Source organism: Aquila chrysaetos, chromosome 25, assembly GCF_900496995.4.
Source record: "Aquila chrysaetos chrysaetos chromosome 25, bAquChr1.4, whole genome shotgun sequence".
In the NCBI taxonomy this organism is placed as follows: Eukaryota; Metazoa; Chordata; class Aves; order Accipitriformes; family Accipitridae; genus Aquila; species Aquila chrysaetos.
The window spans coordinates 1,511,530-1,531,421 of NC_044028.1; the positions used below are offsets into that span (position 1 = coordinate 1,511,530).

The 19,892-nt window shown below is 67.4% G+C and overlaps 2 protein-coding genes across 9 annotated transcripts in view; both read left to right on the forward strand.

The window, feature by feature from the left end:
* Positions 1 to 233: 233 nt before the first annotated feature.
* Positions 234 to 8,519, forward strand: LOC115335846 (hexosaminidase D-like). Of its 8 annotated transcripts, none has more exons than XM_030002125.2 (15): positions 234 to 647; positions 2,952 to 4,461; positions 4,668 to 4,764; positions 4,924 to 5,161; positions 5,313 to 5,422; positions 5,741 to 5,828; positions 5,912 to 6,076; positions 6,175 to 6,358; positions 6,573 to 6,644; positions 6,762 to 6,966; positions 7,078 to 7,160; positions 7,396 to 7,474; positions 7,720 to 7,821; positions 7,965 to 8,054; positions 8,180 to 8,519. In XM_030002125.2, exons 3-15 carry the CDS (start codon positions 4,670 to 4,672, stop codon positions 8,361 to 8,363), a joined length of 1,695 nt encoding a protein of 564 aa, XP_029857985.1. In that variant the 5' UTR covers positions 234 to 647; positions 2,952 to 4,461; positions 4,668 to 4,669; the 3' UTR covers positions 8,364 to 8,519. The 8 variants fall into 8 exon arrangements, with proteins under 8 accessions (XP_029857985.1, XP_029857987.1, XP_029857990.1 ...); XM_030002127.2 differs by having other exon boundaries at positions 4,231 to 4,461; XM_030002126.2 differs by lacking the exon at positions 234 to 647 and having other exon boundaries at positions 1,572 to 4,096; positions 4,231 to 4,461.
* A 2,725-nt stretch (positions 8,520 to 11,244) lies between these two features.
* The window catches only part of CASKIN1 (CASK interacting protein 1), a 33,883-nt gene continuing 25,235 nt past the window's right edge, over positions 11,245 to 19,892 (forward strand). Inside the window, 1 exon segment of the mRNA XM_030002093.2 lies at positions 11,245 to 11,466. Coding sequence (XP_029857953.1) covers positions 11,373 to 11,466 — 94 coding nt within the window. The 5' untranslated portion in view covers positions 11,245 to 11,372.

Sequence of the window (19,892 nt, forward strand, 5' to 3'; positions counted from 1 at the left end):
GCAGCGGCGGCGGGCGATACTAACGTGCGGGGCGCGGAGGGGGGGTGGGGTGAGACCACGGGGCACGCCGTGGGGGGAGAGAGGGGGGAGCGGGAGCTCGTTCCCAGCGCCGCCGCCAGGGGGCGCTGCGCTGAGGGGAGGCTGTGCAGCGCCGAGCACCGCGGGGCGGGGGCGGGCACCGGGAACACCGGGAACACAGCGGGAACACCGGGAACACAGCGGGCACACACCGGGAACACACCGGGAACACCGGGAACACAGCGGGCACACAGCGGGCGCACACCGGGCACGGTCGGGCCCGCCGGGGCATCCACGGTGCGGTGCCGGGGCCGAGAATACCCTCTGGGCCCGTGACAGCCCCGGAGCAGAGCGGGCGAGCGGCGGGTCCGCGGTGTTCCGGTGTTCGCCGCCGTGCCGGTATCGCACCGGGGAGTGGGGCGCGGTCCCCGCCCTGCCGGTGCCGCCCCGCAGTACACGGCGGGTAGCGGGAGCCGGAGCATCCCCTCCTCGCTTGTCCCTCGGCTTCGGTCCCGCAGCTGCCGTGGCACCGGAGCCGCCCGGGCCCTTTAAGAACGGCGGCGGCTGCGGTCCGTGCCCGCGCTTGCGCCCGCTCCCGGCGGTGCCCGCGGCGGCCCCCGTACCTGCCGGTAAGGGCCGGGGGAGCCGGGGATGCTCGGGGCCGCAGGGGGGATCGGGGATGCAGGGGTGGCCGGGATGCCCGGTGCCGTAGGGATGCCCGGGGGAATGGGAGGGATGCCCGGTGCCGCGGGGATGCCCGGGGGGATGGAGGGATGCCCGGTGCCGCAGTGGGGACCGGTGCGGCAGAGATGCCCAGCAGAGCCTGGAGGGATGCGGGGATGCCCAAAGAGTACCTGGGGGTGTAGGGGGACGTGGGGTGCCCCAGGCTTGCGGGGTGCGGGTGGTGGTGGGCTGGGTGGGGTGTGGAAAGGCCCCCTCCCCGCCCAGGGGCTGCCCCGTGTGTGCCCCAGCGACCCGCGGGGGGGGGGACAGGGGCCGTTTCTCCCCAGGGGAACAGCCCCCTCCTGCTGCCGTGGGGGCTGTAGCCCCACGGGGGGGTGGGGGTGGTCCTCAACCTCCCCACGCAGGAGCTCCCGGCCGTGGGGCTGCAGTGCCGTGGCCTCTGGCGATGGGCAGCTCACCCCGTGGGGGGGAGACCCAGGCTGGTTGCGAGGGACCTGGACGGCCTCGGCCGGGCTGACCGAGGAAGGCTCTGGAAGCGTGTGAGTGTGCACACATGCGTGTAAGCGTGCACATGAGTGTGCACGGAGCAGCGTCACTCTTCCCACGGCCGCGCTGTCGTGCGCACCGACAGGAGCGAGGGTTTGGCATGGCAACGGCTGGGGAACACCGGAGCGGGGCAGTGGGCAGCCGGGTTGCATTCAAACCCTGCAGCAGCACCCAAAACCCTCGCTACGGGCCCGGGGGCTACAGTGGCACCTGGCACCCTGGGGGCACTCGGCTCCGTCCTCCCCATGGCCCCACTCTCTCCAGGCTCAGGTTTGGGTTTGCTTCCATTCTCCTCTCCTCCAGGCTTGGGAAGGTAAGTGGGGAGCTGGGCTGGTTTTGGGGAGCTGGGCGTGTTTCAGGGAGCTGGGAGCAAAACCCATGTGAGCTGTGCGGAGGCAGGGAGGGTGGGGAGGGTCCGGCCCCCTCCTCACCCACCCCATGGCTGCTGAGAGCGTTGAGCCAGGCTGGCCGGTTACAAGGAGCCACGGGCTCTTCCGAGCCTCCCAGGGACCATGGCAGCGCCATTCGCAAAGGGCTGGCGGAGGAAGATGTCACATTAATAAATATAGCGGGTGCTAGCGGCAAGATGCCGGGTTAGAGGGGCAGCATCAATCATCTGAGCCCTCGCTGCAAAGGGATCTCCCGTCGGCACAGGGGCACAGAGTTGTGGCTGCCCCCCGTCACCCCTTGCCCCTGCACCCCACCACCGGCATGCACCCAGCCCACCTGCCCTTGCCTGGGCCATGCCAGGGAGGCTCAACTCCAGGAAACCTGTTCTCTATTTAAATAAGATAACATATATTAAAACCGCCAAATCTTGGCGAGCTGACAGCGTCTGTCTAAATATTTATCCCTCTTCCGATCAGGCGCTGTGTTCCCATGACAGCATGATTAGCACTTTGCATATTTATGGCCTTTCTGGGTGCTGGGCTCCCCGCGCCTGTCTGCCCCATGCCTGGGGGGCCGTGGAGCCCCCCCCATCTTCCCACCCACCCGGCAGAGGTGAGCCCTGGGCCGGCAGCTGTCCCAGCCTGGCACATCCCTGCTGGGCTGTGTTGGAGCTGTCAGGAGCATCCAGGGCCGGGCAGGATGGAAATGCAGCGGGGACGGGCAGGACAGGGAGCGGGTGCTGCGTTTGTCCCCCACAGCACAGGAGGTGCAGCGCTGAGGATGAGGCATCTTGTCCATGCAGAGACGCAAGCACAGGGGACAGCATGGGCATGACCTGCCCCAAAAGCAGAGTCCTGCTCTGCCTCCTGTGCACGAGCACCAGGGGACTGGGTACCCATGGGTGCCGGGCGATGGGGATGGAGCAGGGATGCTCCGGCTCCCTCCCGCACAGTGCTGCCCTGCCCCACGACGTGGCCTTGCTGGGACTTCATGCTCTGGGGACAGCACATCCCACGCTGGCTCTGCAGGACGTGCCAGGGGTCCCGGCTGCCGCATCCCCCCTGCGCCCCATGGCAGCGTGCGGGAGGAGCGTGTCAGGAGGGATTAGGGCTAGGTCTAGGAAAAGGGCTAATTCAGAGCCGGAGGCACAGGGTGGCTCAGCACGGCTCTTCCCCTGGTGCCACTGCTCTGGCAACACAAACAAAACCCTCACGATCAGCTGAGCTGCTTGTGCACCGGCAGCCACCAAAATCTGCTTTTCAGTTCTCAAATCTGGCAACGCTGAATTTAACCCTGAACTTTGGCGCATTTAGGTGGCATCTCACTGAAAGGGCTGGTGGCAGCTGCCCGGGTCCTGACAGTGGCTGGGGGTGTTGATACGCTACCTCATCCCTGCCTCGCCACACGCGCTCGGGTTGGTAAAAAAGGAGAAAAAAGGGCAGAAATGGTGCTAGCGCTTCTCGTGTACAGCTTCCGAGAGGATTCGTGCTGCCTCCTGCCTGTTGTGCTCTGGGCACCGTGGGAGACGTGCCACCTGCAGCAGGGTAGCTCTGGGCTCCTGGGGTGGGAGCAGGCGTCACTGCGGGTCCCTTGTCACCTGGGAGCAGTGCTGCGGGTGAGGAGGAGCCCCGAGGGGGCTGCAGGAGCGGGGGACACAGAGTGTGCTTGGTGTTCCCCCCTGCTGTGGTGCTTTCCCAGGGGGTTGTGTTGGGGCTGCAGAGGTGGGTGGCTCCATGGGGCTCGTGGGAGCGGTGCCCCCCGGTCACAGCGGTGCCCCCAGTGCTGTGCTCGCCGGGGTCTGGCCTGGCTGAGCATCTCCTGCTGCAGCTGCGGTGCTGGCTGCATGGAACGCTGCTGTGGGTCTTGGTGTTGGGGCTGGTCACGCGCCAGCTGGTATAAATCTCTGCACAATCCCTCAAGCTGTAGCCATGGGGGGGCTGGGGAAGGGGCACCTGCTGCCTCCTGCTCCACAGAGACTGCCTTTGGCTTGGGCTCACTTTCATCTAAATTGGTAGATCCCCATCTCAGGAGTTCTCAAAATTGGTTTAGGAAAAGAAGACTTCAAATGTATTTTATTAATCTTAATTGTGACAACTCTTTGACACGAGCTCTTCCCTGCACCCCGCATGGCCTGTCCTACATGTCCCGTGAGGGATCAAACATCGGTTTAACCAGACCAGCCTTCCCCCGCACGGCGCGGTGCGGCATCTCACAGCCCCCGGCAGCGGCAGCACCAGCAATCCTGCTCTCATCCCTCTTCCCCTCTGCGGGGAAAGCGGCAGCTCTTCTCGCCGGGCTCAGACCCCAGGCAGCCGGACCCCACCGTGCTCCTGCCCTGGTTGTTTTCCGTCGGGCGAAGCAGCTCGTGCCCCTTCCCCTCCACGGTGCCGGGTGGGACTCCCCTCCCCCGGGCAGATGCTGCGAGCTGCGCATAGCAAGCGTGTGCCCATCCCTGCAGGTGCTGGGGGGGTCCGGGCTGTTGCCCTCGCCCCAGCGGTGCCTGTGGCCGTGCCGGTGCCCATCCCCAGGGCAGCATTGCCCATTGCCAGCATGTGCCCGGGTGGTCCCCAGTCACCTCTCCTCTGTCCGCAGGGGCATTGCCTCCCGTGCCTGGCCCCGTGATGCCACCCCACCCAGCTGCCCAGTGACACAGCCCTTGTCTTGGAGGTGACCCAGCGGCTCGAGGGGAGCCCCCGGCAGGGACCTGCCCCTGCAGCCACCGCCTTGTTTGCTCCTGCGCTGGCGGAGCCCGAGGAGGCTGCGCCCGTGCAGGCAGAGGCAAAGGCAGGTCTGGCCACTAGCCCCTGGGCTTGGGCACATGAGGTAGGAGGGACGCGGGGTACCTCTGTGCGTGTCCCCGATGGGGACCAGGGTGGCGGGAGGGGTCTCCCCCATGTCCCCTTTCTATGGGTCTCGAGCTGCCCTGGTCAGGGGAGCAGGACACGGTATGTGGGGTTGCACGGGGTCGCCTGCGCTCTGGGTCCCTTGGGGTGCTGCCACACAGCCAGACCCCTGTGCATGCCCCACAGAGATGGCCTTCCAGCGGAGCCACAGGCTGAACCTGCTGCGCCTCGTCGTGCTGCTCCTCGTGGCCTTGGCCGGCATCAAGTTTCTCTTCCGCGACAGGTGAGGTGACAGCGGGACCCCAGGACTGGGTGGGGGCCCCCACGGGGTTGGGGTCTGCGGGGAGCCCCTGGGTCGTGCCCGTGCAGGGGTCTGGTGCTGGGAGGGCAGCTGGTGCCCCCGTGCCCCACGGCACCCCCAGCCCTGCTCCGCTGCCTGCAGCTTTACCCTGGAGCTGCACAAGCACGTCAGCAAGGACAGTGGCTTCTGGGGGGACGTGGGTGATACCGGCCAGGACACCGGCCCCCAGAGCCAGGCTCTGGACCTCTCCGTGGCAAAGATAACGGCCCCGAGGCAAGATCCTGGGCAGCAGGTCTCCAGGGATGTCAGCGCCACCGAGATGAGGCTGGTCCACCTGGACCTCAAGGGAGCTGCGCCCAGGGTCTCCTACCTGGAGCAGGTGAGGATGCCCAGGGGCAGGGAGGAGGTGCCGGGGAGGGATGCGCCGAGGGGGCAGAGGCAGAGCAAGGCTCGACCTGCCGGCTGTCCCCGCCATCCCCCGGGGGACTGTGCCGTCCCCGCCGGCTGAGCCTGCCCTGCCCGCTCTGCAGGTGTTCCCCCTCCTGTCCCAGCTGGGAGCCAACGGCATCCTCATCGAGTACGAGGACATGTTCCCCTTCAAGGGGGAGCTGGAAATCCTCAAGTCCCCATACGCTTACAGGTGAGCCGGGGCTGTGTGCTGAGCTGGCTGGGGGACTGCCGGCTCGCTGCAGCCCCGGCAGGTCCCGGTGTGCCGGGGGCTGGGTGTGACCCGCCTGGACCTGTGCCCACGATAACCATGATCGGAGTGCCAGGCTGTGCCTCTGGCAGACCAGTTTCCTGCCCCGCCGGGTCAATATTTGTGTCCCCATAGTAAAGTCCACACAGGCGTGGGGCAGCTGGGGCCACTTGGGCAGGTGCCGGAGGAAGAGGAGGGAGTGCCCTCAAGTTCTGCCCTCTGCCCCGGCATCCCCTGGTGAGCCTGTCCCTGCCCTCCCAGTGAGGATGACATCGAGCGGATCCAGCAGCTGGCAGAGCTCCACAAGCTGGAGGTGGTTCCCCTGGTGCAGACCTTTGGGCACGTGGAGGTAAGGGGTCCTGGTCCCACTTCTCATCCCACATCATGGGGGGTTCCCCCTGGAAACCCCTCCTGACACCTCTTCCCGCACAGTTCATCCTCAAGCACGAGAAGTACCAGCACCTGCGGGAGGTCGAGCGCTTCCCCAACAGCTTCAACCCCCACGTCCCCGACACCCTGGCCCTGCTCAAGAGCATCTTGTCGCAGGTGATCGAGAAGCACAGGCGCTCCACCTGGATCCACATCGGCGCGGACGAGGTGGGCAATGAGCCGTGCAGGGACCCCAGCCTTCACCCCGGGCACCAGGCGTGCTCCCAGGGGTGCTGAGCCTCCCCCTTCACTCCCCCCAAATCCAGGTCTTCCATCTCGGGGAGGGGATGGACTCCAAGAACTGGATGAGCCGCAACAAGGGTGACACGGGGACCATGTACCTGAAGCACATCAAGGAGGTGCTGGGCTTCATCACCACGCAGTACTGGGGGCTGCGGGTGCTCATGTGGGACGACATGCTGAGGAAGATCAGCGTGGGAGCCCTGCAGGGTGAGAGGATGGGGACGGCAGTGGTGGCACCCAAGCTGGGGGTCTCAGTAGTGCCTGTCCGCATGGCTGCCCTGGCAGGCATCATGCCCAGTGCCCGGCAGAAGCCTGTGCCTGGCCCTGTGGGGACACGGGTCTCGGGGGAGCATGAGGACCCCCAGGCATCCTCCTGCCGCTGGCACTGGTGCCCACGTCCCCATCCCTGCTCTCCCAACAGAGTCCGGGATAGCAAAGCACGTCTCACCCATGGTGTGGTTCTATGCACCCGACTTCGAGGCTGAGCAGATCGGTAAGGTGGCATGCCGGGCTCCCCGGAGCTGGGAGGGGGGGAACACCCCCCTTCCGAACCCCCCCCCAGCCTCCCGGGGACAGTGGGGCACTGGTGGTTCACGCCTGTCTGCTGCAGGGCCATTCCTCGCCAAGTACGCAGAGAGCGGCTTTGAGGCGGTGTGGTTTGCCAGCGCCTTCAAGGGCACCACGGGACCGGCGCAGACCTGGCCTCCCCTGAGCTACCACCTGAAAAACCACCTGAGCTGGCTGAAGGTGATGCAGGCCCTGCCACAGCTGGCCCCGCTGCGCTTCCAGGGCATCGTCCTCACCGGCTGGCAGAGGTGAGGGGCGGCGGGACCCCCACCCTCCCCGGTGCCTGCGCAGCCCCGCTGACAGCAGCGCAGGAGGCGATGGCGTGGCTGACACCCCCCCCCCCCCCCCCGCCTCCGCAGGTACGATCACTACTCGGTGCTCTGCGAGCTGCTGCCCGTCGGCATCCCCTCCCTGGCCGTCTGCCTGCAGACCCTGGTGAACGGTAAGCCATCGCCCTGCTGCCAGCACCGGACCAGCCGTCGCGGCCGGGCTCATCCCCCATCTCCCTAACCCGCAGGCAGCCGCTGCCTGCGAGACCCCATCCTGCAGGCAGGGAGGGGTTCTGGGAGGGAGGTGGGAGGCAGGGGAAGGAGAGCTTCAGCTCCTCCAGTTTTGGCCCCGAGTGCCTGACAGTGGGGTGGCCCGGGCTCTTCTGCCCCTCTCCTCGTCCTCCCCAGGGGGCTTCACGGAAGAGACGAAGAGGAAGGTCCTGGACGCGCTGGGCTTCCAGAGCATGCAGCTGGAGCAGAGCACGTGGTGCGTGGCACAGCCTGGCCGTGGTAGGGGGCAGCCGTGGCGCTGCCACCCCGGTTCCATCCAGAAGGGATGCACTGGAGGGGAGCGGGGAGCTGGTTACACAAATGCCCCAGTCCGAGACCCCCCTGGGGCGAGGGTAGATGCCCTCCAGCCACGCAAGGTGCTGGGGTTCACCCAGCCTGGAGCCCCGGCATGGCCAGTGCACCCCACGTGTTGGGCTCTCACCTCCTCCTCCCTTTCCCCAGCGAGGGCAGGGGAGCGTTCCCCGGCGTGGAGATCTACCACATGGTCGAGCAGGTTAATGGCCACCTGAAGGAGAGCATCCTTAAGGCCCTGGAGGAGGAGAGGTAACGGGCAGCGGGGTTGGCCGCCTCTGGCCACAGGGCCAGAGCACAAGAGTTTTTTTTTGCATGGGAGGGGACCTGCCCGGGGTGCAGCTCCCTGTCCCTGGGTAGCCCCCATGCCCCCCACTCCCCTCGTGCCTCCCCAGCGCCATCAAGGGCTGGTTTAGCCCCTATCACCGGAAGCGCCAATTCGGCAACCCCCGCAACATGGAGAGCTTCGGCAGCAAGGTGCTGAAGTACGTGGTGCTGGGCGCCGGGAACACCCCCCGCCGGGTGCCTGCCGGGGTCTGGGAGGGGTCCCAGGCTCAGCTCTGGGGTCCCTCGCAGGAGGGAGCTGGACCCCCCGCTCTCCCCCTGCCAGGCTCCATGAGGACTGGGAGAGCTTCGTCCGTGACCTGCGCGCCCACCTGGAGAGGGTCTACTTCCCTGACACGGTGGAGGAGTGGATGGAGGAGAACATCAACCCCTACCTGGACCAGCTGCGGGACCTGGTGCGCGACTACCGAGCCATCATCCGCCTCAACGCCAGGCCCAAGGCGACGTAGGGGTCGCGGCCCCCCCCCAGCTCCCTCTGCCCCCCTAGGGTGGGCTTCGGGTGCCACCGTCGCATGTCTGTCTGCTGGTGACCGCATTGCTGCCGTTGGTTTGTACTGTACAGAGCTCCTGCACATCCCACTTCCACAATAAAGTATTTTTGTAGATGCTGCTGGGTGCTGGAGGGGGCCGCGGCTCTGCCCCCCCCTTGCGGGTGAGGGGGAGCTGGGGCCGGGGCGGAGGGCCGGGGTCTGTCCTGCGACAGCTCCTGGGCCCCTTGCTCCTTCTCCGCTGGAGCTGGAGGGTTTGGCAGCCGCAGGGCAGAGCCGTGACGGAGGGCAGGGAGAGGGCAGCCGATGCCCCACGGGGACACCCGTGTGCCTTGTGCTGGCCTCGAGGGCGGCTGTGCCCTCCCTGCAGGACGGGGTCCAGCTCGGCGCGGGTGCTGGGTGCTGCATGCCACCGGGCGAGGGCTGGCACCCGGGATGGGGCAGCGCAGAGAGGGATGTGCGGGGACCCTGCCAGGCTCCCACCAGCACCCACTCCCCAACCTCGTGTCCACTTTCAGCAGCGGCCGCCAACGTGAGCCCCTGATGGCTGGGGGGGGGGGGGGGGGGGCGGCGAGCGTGGTGCTGGCTTCCTGCGCCTCCAAACTCTGCTTTCATCTCTTCCTTCTTCTCCGTTAATCCAGCGCCTGGGAGGCCCATCCTGCCTCCCGCACCCAGGCGGGGGCCTCCGCCGAAAGGCGGCCACGGCGGGGGGACGCGGGGGGGACCCCTCTGCGGGGTGAGCCCTCCTGCTACCGGTGGTGCCTCCAGCTCCTGCAAGTTGAGGATTTCCATGTGCCTGCTTCTCTGCGCTGCCCGTCCCTGCGGCGGGGGGAGGTCAAACCACCCCCCCCACCACCCCCATGCCCGCAGCTCTGCCCGTTCAGGGCGGCGGTTTCAGCTCAGCCTGTGCAGGGCAGCAACAGAGACATTTCACTGCTCATTTTTCTGCTCTGCAAAGACCAACCCGACTTGGCAAGGGCCCGGAGGGAGCCGCAGAAATGCGAGGCAGTCTGGAGCTCCTTCTGCAAAAGCCTGGCTCAGCTAGGGGAGGAGGGTCGGCAGCCGTACGCCCCACTCAGCCCCACTCAGCCCCACACAGCCCGGCCGCCCTGTGTCCTGGCTCGGTCACAAAGGTCCCGGTGCCCGGTGAGGCCATCGGGGTGGGGGCTGCCCCATCCCGTGTCTGTGCTGGGTCCCTGGGTGCTGGTGCTGGGTGCGGGAGCCCCGCAGGAGAGAGCTGTGGGGCACAAAGGGACCTTTGTTGAGGAGCTTCATTTGTTATCAAGTGGTGGCAGATGTGAGGGAAGCCCCCCGACCTGCCTGGGCCCCCCGGGCGCGTGCGGAGCCCCAGCCCCCAGCCCAGGGAGACCCGCAGCGGCTCAGGCCCCCCATGCAGCCGCACACCGCCAGGCTGTGGGATTAGAGGGCAGATTAGACGGCGTTTTGCGCCGGCAACCCAAATGTCCTGGATTGGAAAGTGGGGGTGGGGAGAGGAGACGGACCCTGCCATCCCTGAGGGGGGGTCAGCCTGAAGCTGGGGGCTGCAGAGGGAGTTGGGGGCTGCGGAAGGCATCCTTGAGCTCCAGCTCAGGAGGCATGGGCCAGCACAAGGTGGGCAGGGGGCATCAGGGAGGAGCTTGGTTCATGTTTGGCTACAGTTTGCTTGGTTTCCTTCATCTTTCCCTCTGCCACAGGCACTCACCTGGGTCTGCAGCCGCCTGTCCCAGTGCTCTGCACCCACCAGTGCACTGCACCCACTGGTGCACTGCAGCCGCCTCTCCCCGTGCAGCCGCCTGCCTCGCTGCCCTGCAGTGACCAGTGCTGTAGTGGCCAGCTGGGGTACCAGCCTTCTGGACCAATGTGCCCCAACGTTGGTTTGCCGGAGCCGGGACCTCCGCAAGGCTTTTAGACATTAACTCGGGTGGGAGAGCAGAAATTTGGGCATGATTTTGTGCTGGTGATGGCCGTGCTCCGCACCGACTGGGCACCATTAGCACATTAATGCCTTGTCCATCGCTGGCTCGGTTTCCCATCTGGTTCGTCAGCATCCTCAACCCAGCCAGGTCTACACCTTTAATGTCTCGGTTTCCCATCTGGTTCGTCAGCATCCTCAACCCAGCCAGGTCTACACCTTTAATGTCTCAGTCGTTTAAGCCATAAAAAAGTGGAAGGGGACGAATGTCACTGGCCATTGTGTCTACAAAAGTGGAAAATTAGGCAGTAATAAGGGCTTTATTGAAAGAAATTGAAAAGCTGCTCCAGCCTGGTTCCCATTATCAGCCACCACAGGCTGACGGTCGGTGACTGCAATGGCCAGGCAGAGCGGCGGGACACGGACCGGCGAAGGGCACCCGGGAGCGGGGCTGGGGACCACGGGGTGCCCCGGGTGGGGGTCTGCTGGGCCGGCCAGCCCCCGGTTGCAGCCCCCAGCCCCGGCTCCTCTCCCCCCGAGGGGCGGGAGAGGGCACCGCCACCCCGGGGGGTCCTACCCCGAGGAAGAAGAGGCCCCGACCAGCCTCGCTCCCCGCTCCGCCCTCCGGCTGCCGGGGCCGCTGAGACCCGCCAGCTCATTACACGCCACGGCTGCTCGGCAGCGGCGGCGGCTCCCGCCGGGGCGTCCCCCCGGGCCTCGGCACCTTCCCCCGCACCGGAGAGGGGGATCCCCGTGCCCCGCCCGCAGGCACCGGGGCGGCCCCCGCCTCCTCCTCCTCCTCCTCCTCCCCCTCCCCCTCCTCCTCCTCCCCCCTCCCTTCCCCGCTGCCCCCCGCGCTCCCGGTACGGCCCCCCCGCCCCGCCGCGCCCCGCCCCGCCCCGGGCGCCCGCCGCCGCCGCCGCCGCCGCCCCCGCCTCCGGAGCGGGCTGGGCGGGGGGGCCCGCGCCGAGCCGAGCCGAGCCGCCCCTCGCCGCGCCGCGCCGCGGAGGATGCTCGGGCCGTGAGCCCGCAGCCGGCAGCCCCGGCGCCGCGGAGCCATGGGCAAGGACCAGGAGCTGGTGCAGGCGGTGAAGGCGGAGGACGTCGCGGCCGTGCAGAAGCTGCTGCAGAGGCCCAAACCCGGCAAAGCCAGTGAGTGCCGCGGCGGCGGGGCCCGGCCGGGCCGGGGGGGCCGGTGGTGGAGCCGGGGAGAGGGGGGGGGGCACACACACACCGGCATCGCGGCGGCTCGGGGGCCCGCATCCCGCCCGCTGCTCCCGGGGCCCGGCCGGGATGCCGCCCTTCGCCCTGCCCGGCCCCGGAGCATCCCCGGCCCTTCCCCGGTGCGGCGCGGCGCGGGCGGGTGGGGGCCGTGGACGTGCCGGGGACCCCCGGCGTTGCCCCGGGGAGGGGGGCCGTCTGGCGGGGGGGGGGGGAGCGGAGTGGCGGCGGAGCATCCCCGGGCGCTGCGCGGGTGCTCGGCGCTGCACAGCATCGCCCCGCCGGTCCCGGTGCAACCCCCGGCACGGGCGGGCACCGGCCGGGCTGCCCTTGCCCTGCGCCCGGGAGAAGCTCCCGAGCCCGGGGGGCCGGGCCGGGCCAGTGCAGCTGCGGGGGGGGGGCTTGGCCTGGGCATGGGCACGGGTGAGGGCAGGGGGCTGCAGGCGGGCAGGCAGGGCAGAGCTGGGGGCATCCGCCTGCGCTTGAGTGTGCGTGGAGCGTGTGTGCACGGCCCGTGCGTGTGTGCGGCGGGGCTGCCGGTGCCTGCACGCATTTGCATGTGTCGGTGTGCGTGTACGTGCGTGCTGGGTGTGCATGTGTGTCTGTGTTTGGGTGCGTGTCTGTGTTTGTGTATCGGTGTGTACCCTGGCATATGTGTGTTTGGATGTGGCTGTGTTGGTGTTTCTCCGTGTGGGGGTGTTTGGATGTAGCTCCACGGGTATCTCCCTGTGTGCATCTCTGCGGCTGGGTTTGCACGTCTCCATGTGTGCACCCGAGGGTCTGTGTCCAGGCGTGAGGCTGTGGGGGTGTACGTGTGTCCGTACGTGTGTATCCGTGTGTGTACGTGTGCGTAGCTCCGTGAGGATCTGCTCTCTGTACAATATAACTGCTCTGTTGAGGCGTTCCACCCGGGACTGAATTATTCATGGTGCTGATGCAGCCGCAGGTTTCAGGCCTGGTGCGCGGGGCCGACCCGGGGGGCTGGGGACCATCCCTGGGCATGGGCAGGGACCACGGGGAGCACTCGCGTGGCATCGGGTCACTGGCCACGCAGCCTCTTTGCCACTGCACCCCGCGTCCCTCCCTCCAGGGCCCAGCGCTCCCCGAACGTGGGTACCCCTGTGTCCCTGGAGCGATGCAGGGCTGGTGCGGTGCCCCCCCATCCTTGGTCGTGCAGGGGTGCTCCTGGCCAAGCAGGCCCAGCGTGGTGTTCCTCGTGTCCCGGTGCCATGCAGGGCCGGCGTGGCGTCCCCCGTGTCCCCGGTGCCATTGTTGCTGTCGCTGCTGAGGGCCTATGCAGGGAGAGAAGGGGCTCCAGCACAGAGCCTCCTGCATCCCAACCTGCTCCAGGTGCTGCCGCTTCCGTGGCCTCTCGGAGCGGCGTGCGGGGACAGGGACGACACCCGGCCTGTGCCCAGCTCTGTCCCCCCCCACACCCCTCTCCAATCCCCTCTGGCCCGGTCGCACAGCTGGTGTTGCTGTGGCAACGGCCAGCGGTGCCGGAGTGCCACCACCTCCTCCTGCATCCCTCTCCTTCCCAGCCCTGCTCTGCTGCATCTCCCACCACAGCCGCTCTCCCACCGGAGAGCCCTCCGGCTGCCGGGCACTGCCGGGCGGGATGGCTGCGGGGGCCAGCGGTGCTCCCCGTGCTGGGCTCGCAAGCGAGGGACAAGGGATGCCCAGTGAGGCCGAGCCCGGCCAGCCTGGCGTTGGGGAGATTCCCTTGGGGAGATTCCCGTTGTGGGCCTGGATGTTTGTTCCATGCCCCAGATGGGCCGCACATCTCCAGCTCTGCCGGACCCCCCTGGTGCTGGTGGTGGGCTGCTCTGGCACCGTTTCCCACGGGACCCGACTCTCCCGCCCGGCAGCAGGGCCGTGAGCGTGGCAGCGGGTGCCGTGCTCCCGGCCTGGGGTGCACGGCCACCTCTGGCCGCAGCAGCAGGGCTGGAGGAGCGGTGCGCGGCACGGGGTGGGAGAGCACCGAGCAGGGGCTGTCCCCATGCCACGGCATCCCCCCGTCCCCTCCGTGTGCTGGTCCCACACATGCCTCCGGCACTCCCCGTGCTGCGCGGCACCAGGAAGGTTTGTAACTTAGCTCTGTTATCTGGATAATATCCTATTCATGTGGGGTTTAATAAATGAGATTTTAAAAATCCCTGCGTGAATTAACACGGGTTGCTATGGTGACGTGGGGCCCGATTTAGCGTGTGGAGTACGAGTTTGTGGGGCCCGGGCCGGCCGCAGCGCGCACCATGCTCGCTTCCCGGGCATCCATAATTGATGAGGTTGTCTGAAAGTTACGCAAATCAGATGCAGGGATTTGGCAGCAAACTGTTTCCCTCCCTGTCCCCTCCTCCCCAGTGCTACCTCGAAGAATTGTAGTGACTTGGCGTTTTCCCCTCGGTTCCCCAGCTCGAGTGCCGTGGGATGGGACGGGGCCCTGGGGTGTCCCCAGCAGCACCCATGCCCACCGCGCCGTCCCCGTCCCGGGCACCCGGGGCTTCAGGCAGCGGGAGACGGGGCTGTGCTGTGCCATGCGGGGGAACCGCGGTTCCTTGGCTGTGGTGTGTTGGAGCAAGCAGGCTCCTTCCCTGTGAGGCCGGCTCGTCCAATTTGGAAACGGCTTCCGCGTGGCACCCGCTGGTGCCGTGGGAGGGACCTCGAGCCGAGGGTCGGACCCCTCTGCCCCGGCTTCTCGTCCCGCCAGGCTGGGGGGGGCTTTGCAAAGCGCTTCCACGCACGGCAGCTTCGTGTGGCAAAGGAGATGTCCCGGCACGTGGCCCTACGGTGCCAGGGCGAGCACCCGGCGTGGCAGGGGCTGGCTGCAGCCCGGCCGAGTGGGTGGGAGCCAGGGCTGCGTCCTGTGGGGCTGCGCTGCCCACCCTGTGCCTGGTCCTCGGTGCCGTCCTGGTCCCCCAGCCTGCCCTCGGGGCTTGTGTCCTCGTGTGCCGCTGGAGCTCGGGATACCTCACTCTGGGACGTCCGGGGCCGGGTGAGCCACGCTGCCTGGCTGGACTCAGGAGCTGGGCACAGAGCCGCGCACCCCCTGCACCCTGCTATGCCGGGGTAACCCAGCCCAGCCTGGCCCCACTGCCCGGGGGTGTGGGTGCCGAGGGGTGGGCAGCTCCCAAGATGCCCCTGCCCTGTGCAGGAGAGCCCCGTTCCTGCATTGCCACCCGTGGCAGGGCTCTGCGTCCTGCCCCGCGTGTCGCTGGCAGCAGCCCTGGCATTTCGGGGCTTATCCCAGCCAGCCCTGGCCCCGCTGCTGCGCACAGGGAGCGGGTCCTGCCCTGCCCGGGGAGGGACCCCAGCCCCGCTGGCACTACCGGCGCTGCACTGACCCCCCCGGCTGCCTCCGGCTGCACTGGTCCCAGCTCTGGGCCATGCGGGGCGGGCAGAGCCCGCTACGGGTGAAAAGACCGGGACAGGAGCCAGGCAGCTCCTCGGAGGGGCATGCACGGTGCAGGCAGCGTGGGCAGCCTGCCTGGGAGCGGACAGGAGGGGAGGCACCCCAAGGCTCAGCGAGCACCCCCAGGTTCATCGCCCTTTGGGGTGCTGCCATCCCGTGGGGACCCATCCCGGGATGAGAGCGGAGCTGCAGCAGCTGGGTGGGATCGCTGCTTCGCCAGTGCTCCGGGATGGGGGGGCAGCGGGAGGCAGGAGCCAGACCCCTGGGGACATGGGCTCCCTGGGCAGGGCCTCGCCGGCTGCCTCCTGCCCTACAGAGCGTCCTCCTGTGCGGCGGCCAGTTAATTCCGGGTTTTTTTGCCTGCATTTGATTGCATTAATAATCTCCTCTGATAACAGTATTTAATAAAACCAGGCTAATATGGCGCAGTTAGGAAATGTCTTTGACATTTTACAATTCAATTTCCATGCAGTAAAAGGCAGGGCAGCTGCAAATCCAATTGTGGTGCAGTGCCCAGGGCGTGCGTGGCCGGCAGCCACCGGAGCTGCCCGGTTCCCCCCAGCCCTCCGGTAACGGAGGAAACTTCCCCGTGCGACAGCCGCCCCTAATGGCTCCCACTGCCGCTGCCCAGCCACGGGCGCTGGGGCAGCCCCCTCCTCGCTGCAGGGGAAGCCTGGGCAGGGGGGGAGCAGATGGTGCTCACTGGGATGCCGGAGCCCCTGGGTGCTACCGGCCTCTGGAGCCATCAGTGCCGGGCAGGACGTCTGGAGCGGGAGGAAGGGGCTGCAGGGCCGGATCCTGGGGCAGCTTCACCAAGCTGGGGGGCTGCAAAGGGGTGCTGGGTCCCCATGCATCCCCTGTCCCGTGGCTGGGCTCTGCTCCTGCAGCCCCCCCGATCCCTTCAGCGTGGATTAAGGGGCAAAACACCAAGGGGGTGGGCTGGGCTGTGCAGGGTGATGCCGGCATGGGGCGATGCTGGCACGGGGCAATGTCGGTGCATCCCAGCCGGGTCCCAGGCATGGGGCGCGAGGGCTGTCCGGGATGGTGGTCAGGGCCAAGCGGCTCCTGCCGTTGCTGTGCTTGACGGTGTGTCAGCAGGTCCCTTATAAACTTCTTCTTGGGGTTTCTAGCCCGCGTGTGAAACCTCGCTCCCAGCAGCACTTGGCAGGCGGGCGCAGGCTGGCGTGTGCCAAGTTTCCTTCCAGAGGGGGATTATTACTCAGCCCGGGGTGACATCTAGTTATTTTACATTTTCTTGCCTCTCTCTGGCTGGGCTGGAGTTGTGGGTGCAAACCCTCCTCTGCCCCCCCTCCGCCCCAGCACAGCTCCTGTTTCGGGGCCGGCGGTGGGGTCCCTGCCTGCCAGGGGATGCTGCAGAAGACCCAGGGCTGTCGGCCACCACCACCGAGGAGCAGCGGGGCCGTGGGCTGGCGGCTCCGCTCCCAGCTCGAGGCTCCCTCGCTGGCCTGGATTTTCTCGCGGCAGTCCCAAATTCACCTGGCTTGACACCAATTAGCCCTTTGCTGGCGGCGGGTGGCCCCTCGTGCCCGGGGCTCTGCTGGGGTCGCCGGCTCTGGCTGTTTCCCACACGAGGATCTTGCTGCCGGGTGCCAAGGTGCTCCTTGCTGCCCATGCATCGTGGTGGGGTGATGTTCCCAGGGAGTAGCCGGGAACGTGGCAGGGCCAGGCTGCACCCAAGGGTTACGGTGCCGTGGGTGCTCAGGGTGCTGGTGGTGCAGTAGGGCCGGGTGCTGTGGGTGCCCTGAGCCCCCCCCTCCACAGCCGCCCTCTTCGCTGCCAGCCCATCGTGGTTTCCAGTAGCCAGGCTGGCGTCTGGCTCCTTTTCCCTGCTCTGCGCTCCCTTTTAACGCTTCCCTCCCCTTCCCAGCTGCTGGGAAAGGCTGGGATCAGCCCCCTCCCCGGCTTGGTGTGCCTGGGTGCCCCCGGCCCCTTCCCACTCCCCCTGTGCCTGCAGGGCCCCACTAGCAGCTGCATGGGCTGCAGCACGCTCAGCCCTGCGGCGGTGATGCCTATGGATGGCGGCTGTGCCAGGGCCCGTGCGGGTGCCGAAGCGGTAGTGGGTCCTCTGTGAACGTATGCGCCGGGCACGTGGCAGGTGGGAGCTGTGGTATTGCTGGCGGGGTGAGCGGTGGAGGGGACCGCCTGGCTCTGGGGTGATGCTCGGGGCTGTGCTCGCACGTTTGCCACGGTGCTCTCCGTCCCGGTGCAGGAGCGGTGTGTGCCACTGCGCCGGGGCTGGGCACCGCTGGCTGCCCTGCAGAGCCGGGGCTGGTGAGCCTCTGGCTGAACGCTGGCCGTGAACCCGCTGCCCTCGCCAGCCGGCGGCTAAAGGTGCCTTTCACAAGTGTTCAGACACCGTCAGGAGAGCGTTGGAGAACTCATTTGCTGGTGTTTAATGGCTGATGCTGTTACTGCCGGGCCAGGCTCCCGCTGGTGAGGGAAAGGCGTTGGGAAGCAAAACCCACTCAGGAGTGCTCGGGCTCATGCTGGCCAGCGCAGACACTGCTGCTCCATCACCGCTTTGTGTCCCGGCTGCGGCCGAGTGTGCCGTGAGGACGGGCCGTGCCGAGCTGGTCGCTGAGCTGGTGTGCAGCGCCGATGTCCACCTCTGCCCCAGGTTACTGTCCCGTCCTGCAGCTGGGGCTTGTGAGTCTCACCTTCCCGGTCCCCTCTCCCCGGAGGGAACGGGGCCAGCGCAGCCCTCCTGGTGCAGGAGCGATCCCGCCGGCGGGCTGGCTCTTCGTGCCGGGCTGAGAGGGATCTTTAAGCCGTAATGAAATGTTAATAGTATTTTCCAACTCAATACGGGAGTAGAAGATGAGGTGTTTAACACTGGGCTCTGCAGCGACAGGAGCAATCAGCCTGAGAAATGGGAAGCCGGGGACGCAGCACCGGCCTCGGCTCAGCCTGACAGCCCCACGCTGCTGGGCCTGCTCTGGTGATGGATGGGTGCCGGTGCCCGGCACGAGCCATCCGGCCAGGGAAGCACGGTGCCGGGATGGCGTGGGAGAGCGGCTGGCGGGGGAGTGCCGGCTCTGCCTGGGTCTCCTTGGGTCTCGCCAGCAAGGTCACTCCCGGCCGCCTGGTGAGAGCCGAGCAGATCGAGGTGATTGTGGGGCTGGGGTCCTCCGGGGCGCAAAGGGCTGCTGGGACCCCGGCTCTGCGCCCTGCCATGGCCCGTATCAGCTGGAGGCGGAGTAGGTTGGAGATGGTGCCTAAGCAGCCGCCCACGGGCACAGCTTCTCCGAGCACCGTGCCTGCCGGCCGCTGGCTGCTCTGCGCCAGCGCGGCTCTGCCAGCGTGCCTGTGTGTGCCCCTCTGCATCCGTGCGCGCCTACGTGCATCCGTGCGCATGCGAGTGCCCCTGTGCACGCGTGCATCCGTGTGTGTTGTGTGCCTCTGCATCCATGTGCATGCCTGCGCATCGTGTGCCCGTGTGCATCTGCCCGGCGCATCCGTGTGCCCGCGGCTGTCTCCGCTGCCCGCTTCGGCAGCGCCTCCTCCCCGGCCTGGCGTGGGGCTCGGCACTGGGGACGGCTCTCGGCGGTAGCAGCAGCAGCAGCCGGCTGATCCCTTCCAGATGCGGCTGCTGGAAGCCCGGCTTCGCGCCACCTCCTTGCCGAGGCCCCCGTAGGTTTTTGGTCCGCGGCTGCCGGAGCCGTTGGAGCAGACAAAGCAGCCGCCTGCCCGGCTCCTGCATTGCAGCTGGGCTGTTTACGGCGCGTTCCTCGCGGCTGTGCAGCTCCGCAGCAGCTATTCTCCTGGCTGTCTTCGCTCCGGCGTGCGCGGATCCTGGGGCTGCCTCTGACTAAGCCCCTGCTCCCGGCGGCAACATGGCAGGCGGTCCCGCACGGCCCCTGCCAGCCCCCTCCCAGTGCCCGCCATGCTGGGGACGCTGGGGACACTGGGACGGGTTCTGCGAGCCCTGCTTGTCCCCTGCAGTGCTGCCAGGCCTTCGGGAGCAGCGTGAGGCCTCCAGCCGGGCTCCCGGTGCTCAGGGCAGATGCATGGCATCGCCTGGCCGCACATCCCTGCACTGCTCATCCGCCCCGGCAGTGACCGCGGCATCACCGAGCTGGCAGCCCGTGCACTTACAGAGCTGCCCATCACCGTGCCCATCCTGCCCGCGGGCACCGTCGGGAAAGCTGCCGCCGTGCAGGGGGTGTGTGGGTGGGCACGGTGCACCGGCACGCGTGGAAGCCAGGCCGTTATGTGCACGAGGACAAATGGTGGCACTAAAGGCACTATGAGTAAAATAGACCGTAGGGCCTGTTTTACCTGCATATGGCGTGGGAGCTCAGAGCCCAGCGCTGCAGCAGCACCTGTTGCCCTCTTATTTATCTGGGCTGCCTGCACGCACACGCATGCGTGCACATGCATGCACACGCATGCATGCGTGTGCAAACAGGCACATGCTCTGTGTATGCCGGGGAGCTCCCCACCACTTCCCAGTGACATTGGACTGCGGCCGGGTTCATGGGAGCCCAGATGATAGCGACTGTTTGTTAGTTAGTGATGCTTTAAGATACACAAAGCTACTGGTCCCTCCCTGCAGGCCAGCATGGCTGGGGACGGTCCTCCCAGGGCTCCCTGGCCCTGCAGAGGAGGCAAGGATGGGGAGGAGATGGGGAGGACAGGGATGGGGCTGGGCAGGATCGTCTCTGCCCTAGGGTGGAGGTGAGTGGTGCCAGTATCTGCCCCTCTCTGCTCCTATGTCCTGGGCAGCCTTTGCTCGGGCACCGAGGATGTGCAGTGTTGGCCGTGCTGGGATGTGGACGCAGGGACGGACGGGCGGACGCGGGCTGGTGGTGGCCCTGAGCAGCCACGTCCCATCCTCTGCTGTGGCAACCTCGCCGTGCCAGCGGTGACTCCTTCCAGCCAGGGTGATTACTGAAAATTACCTGTTTGCTGCCGCCCCAGCGCGGGG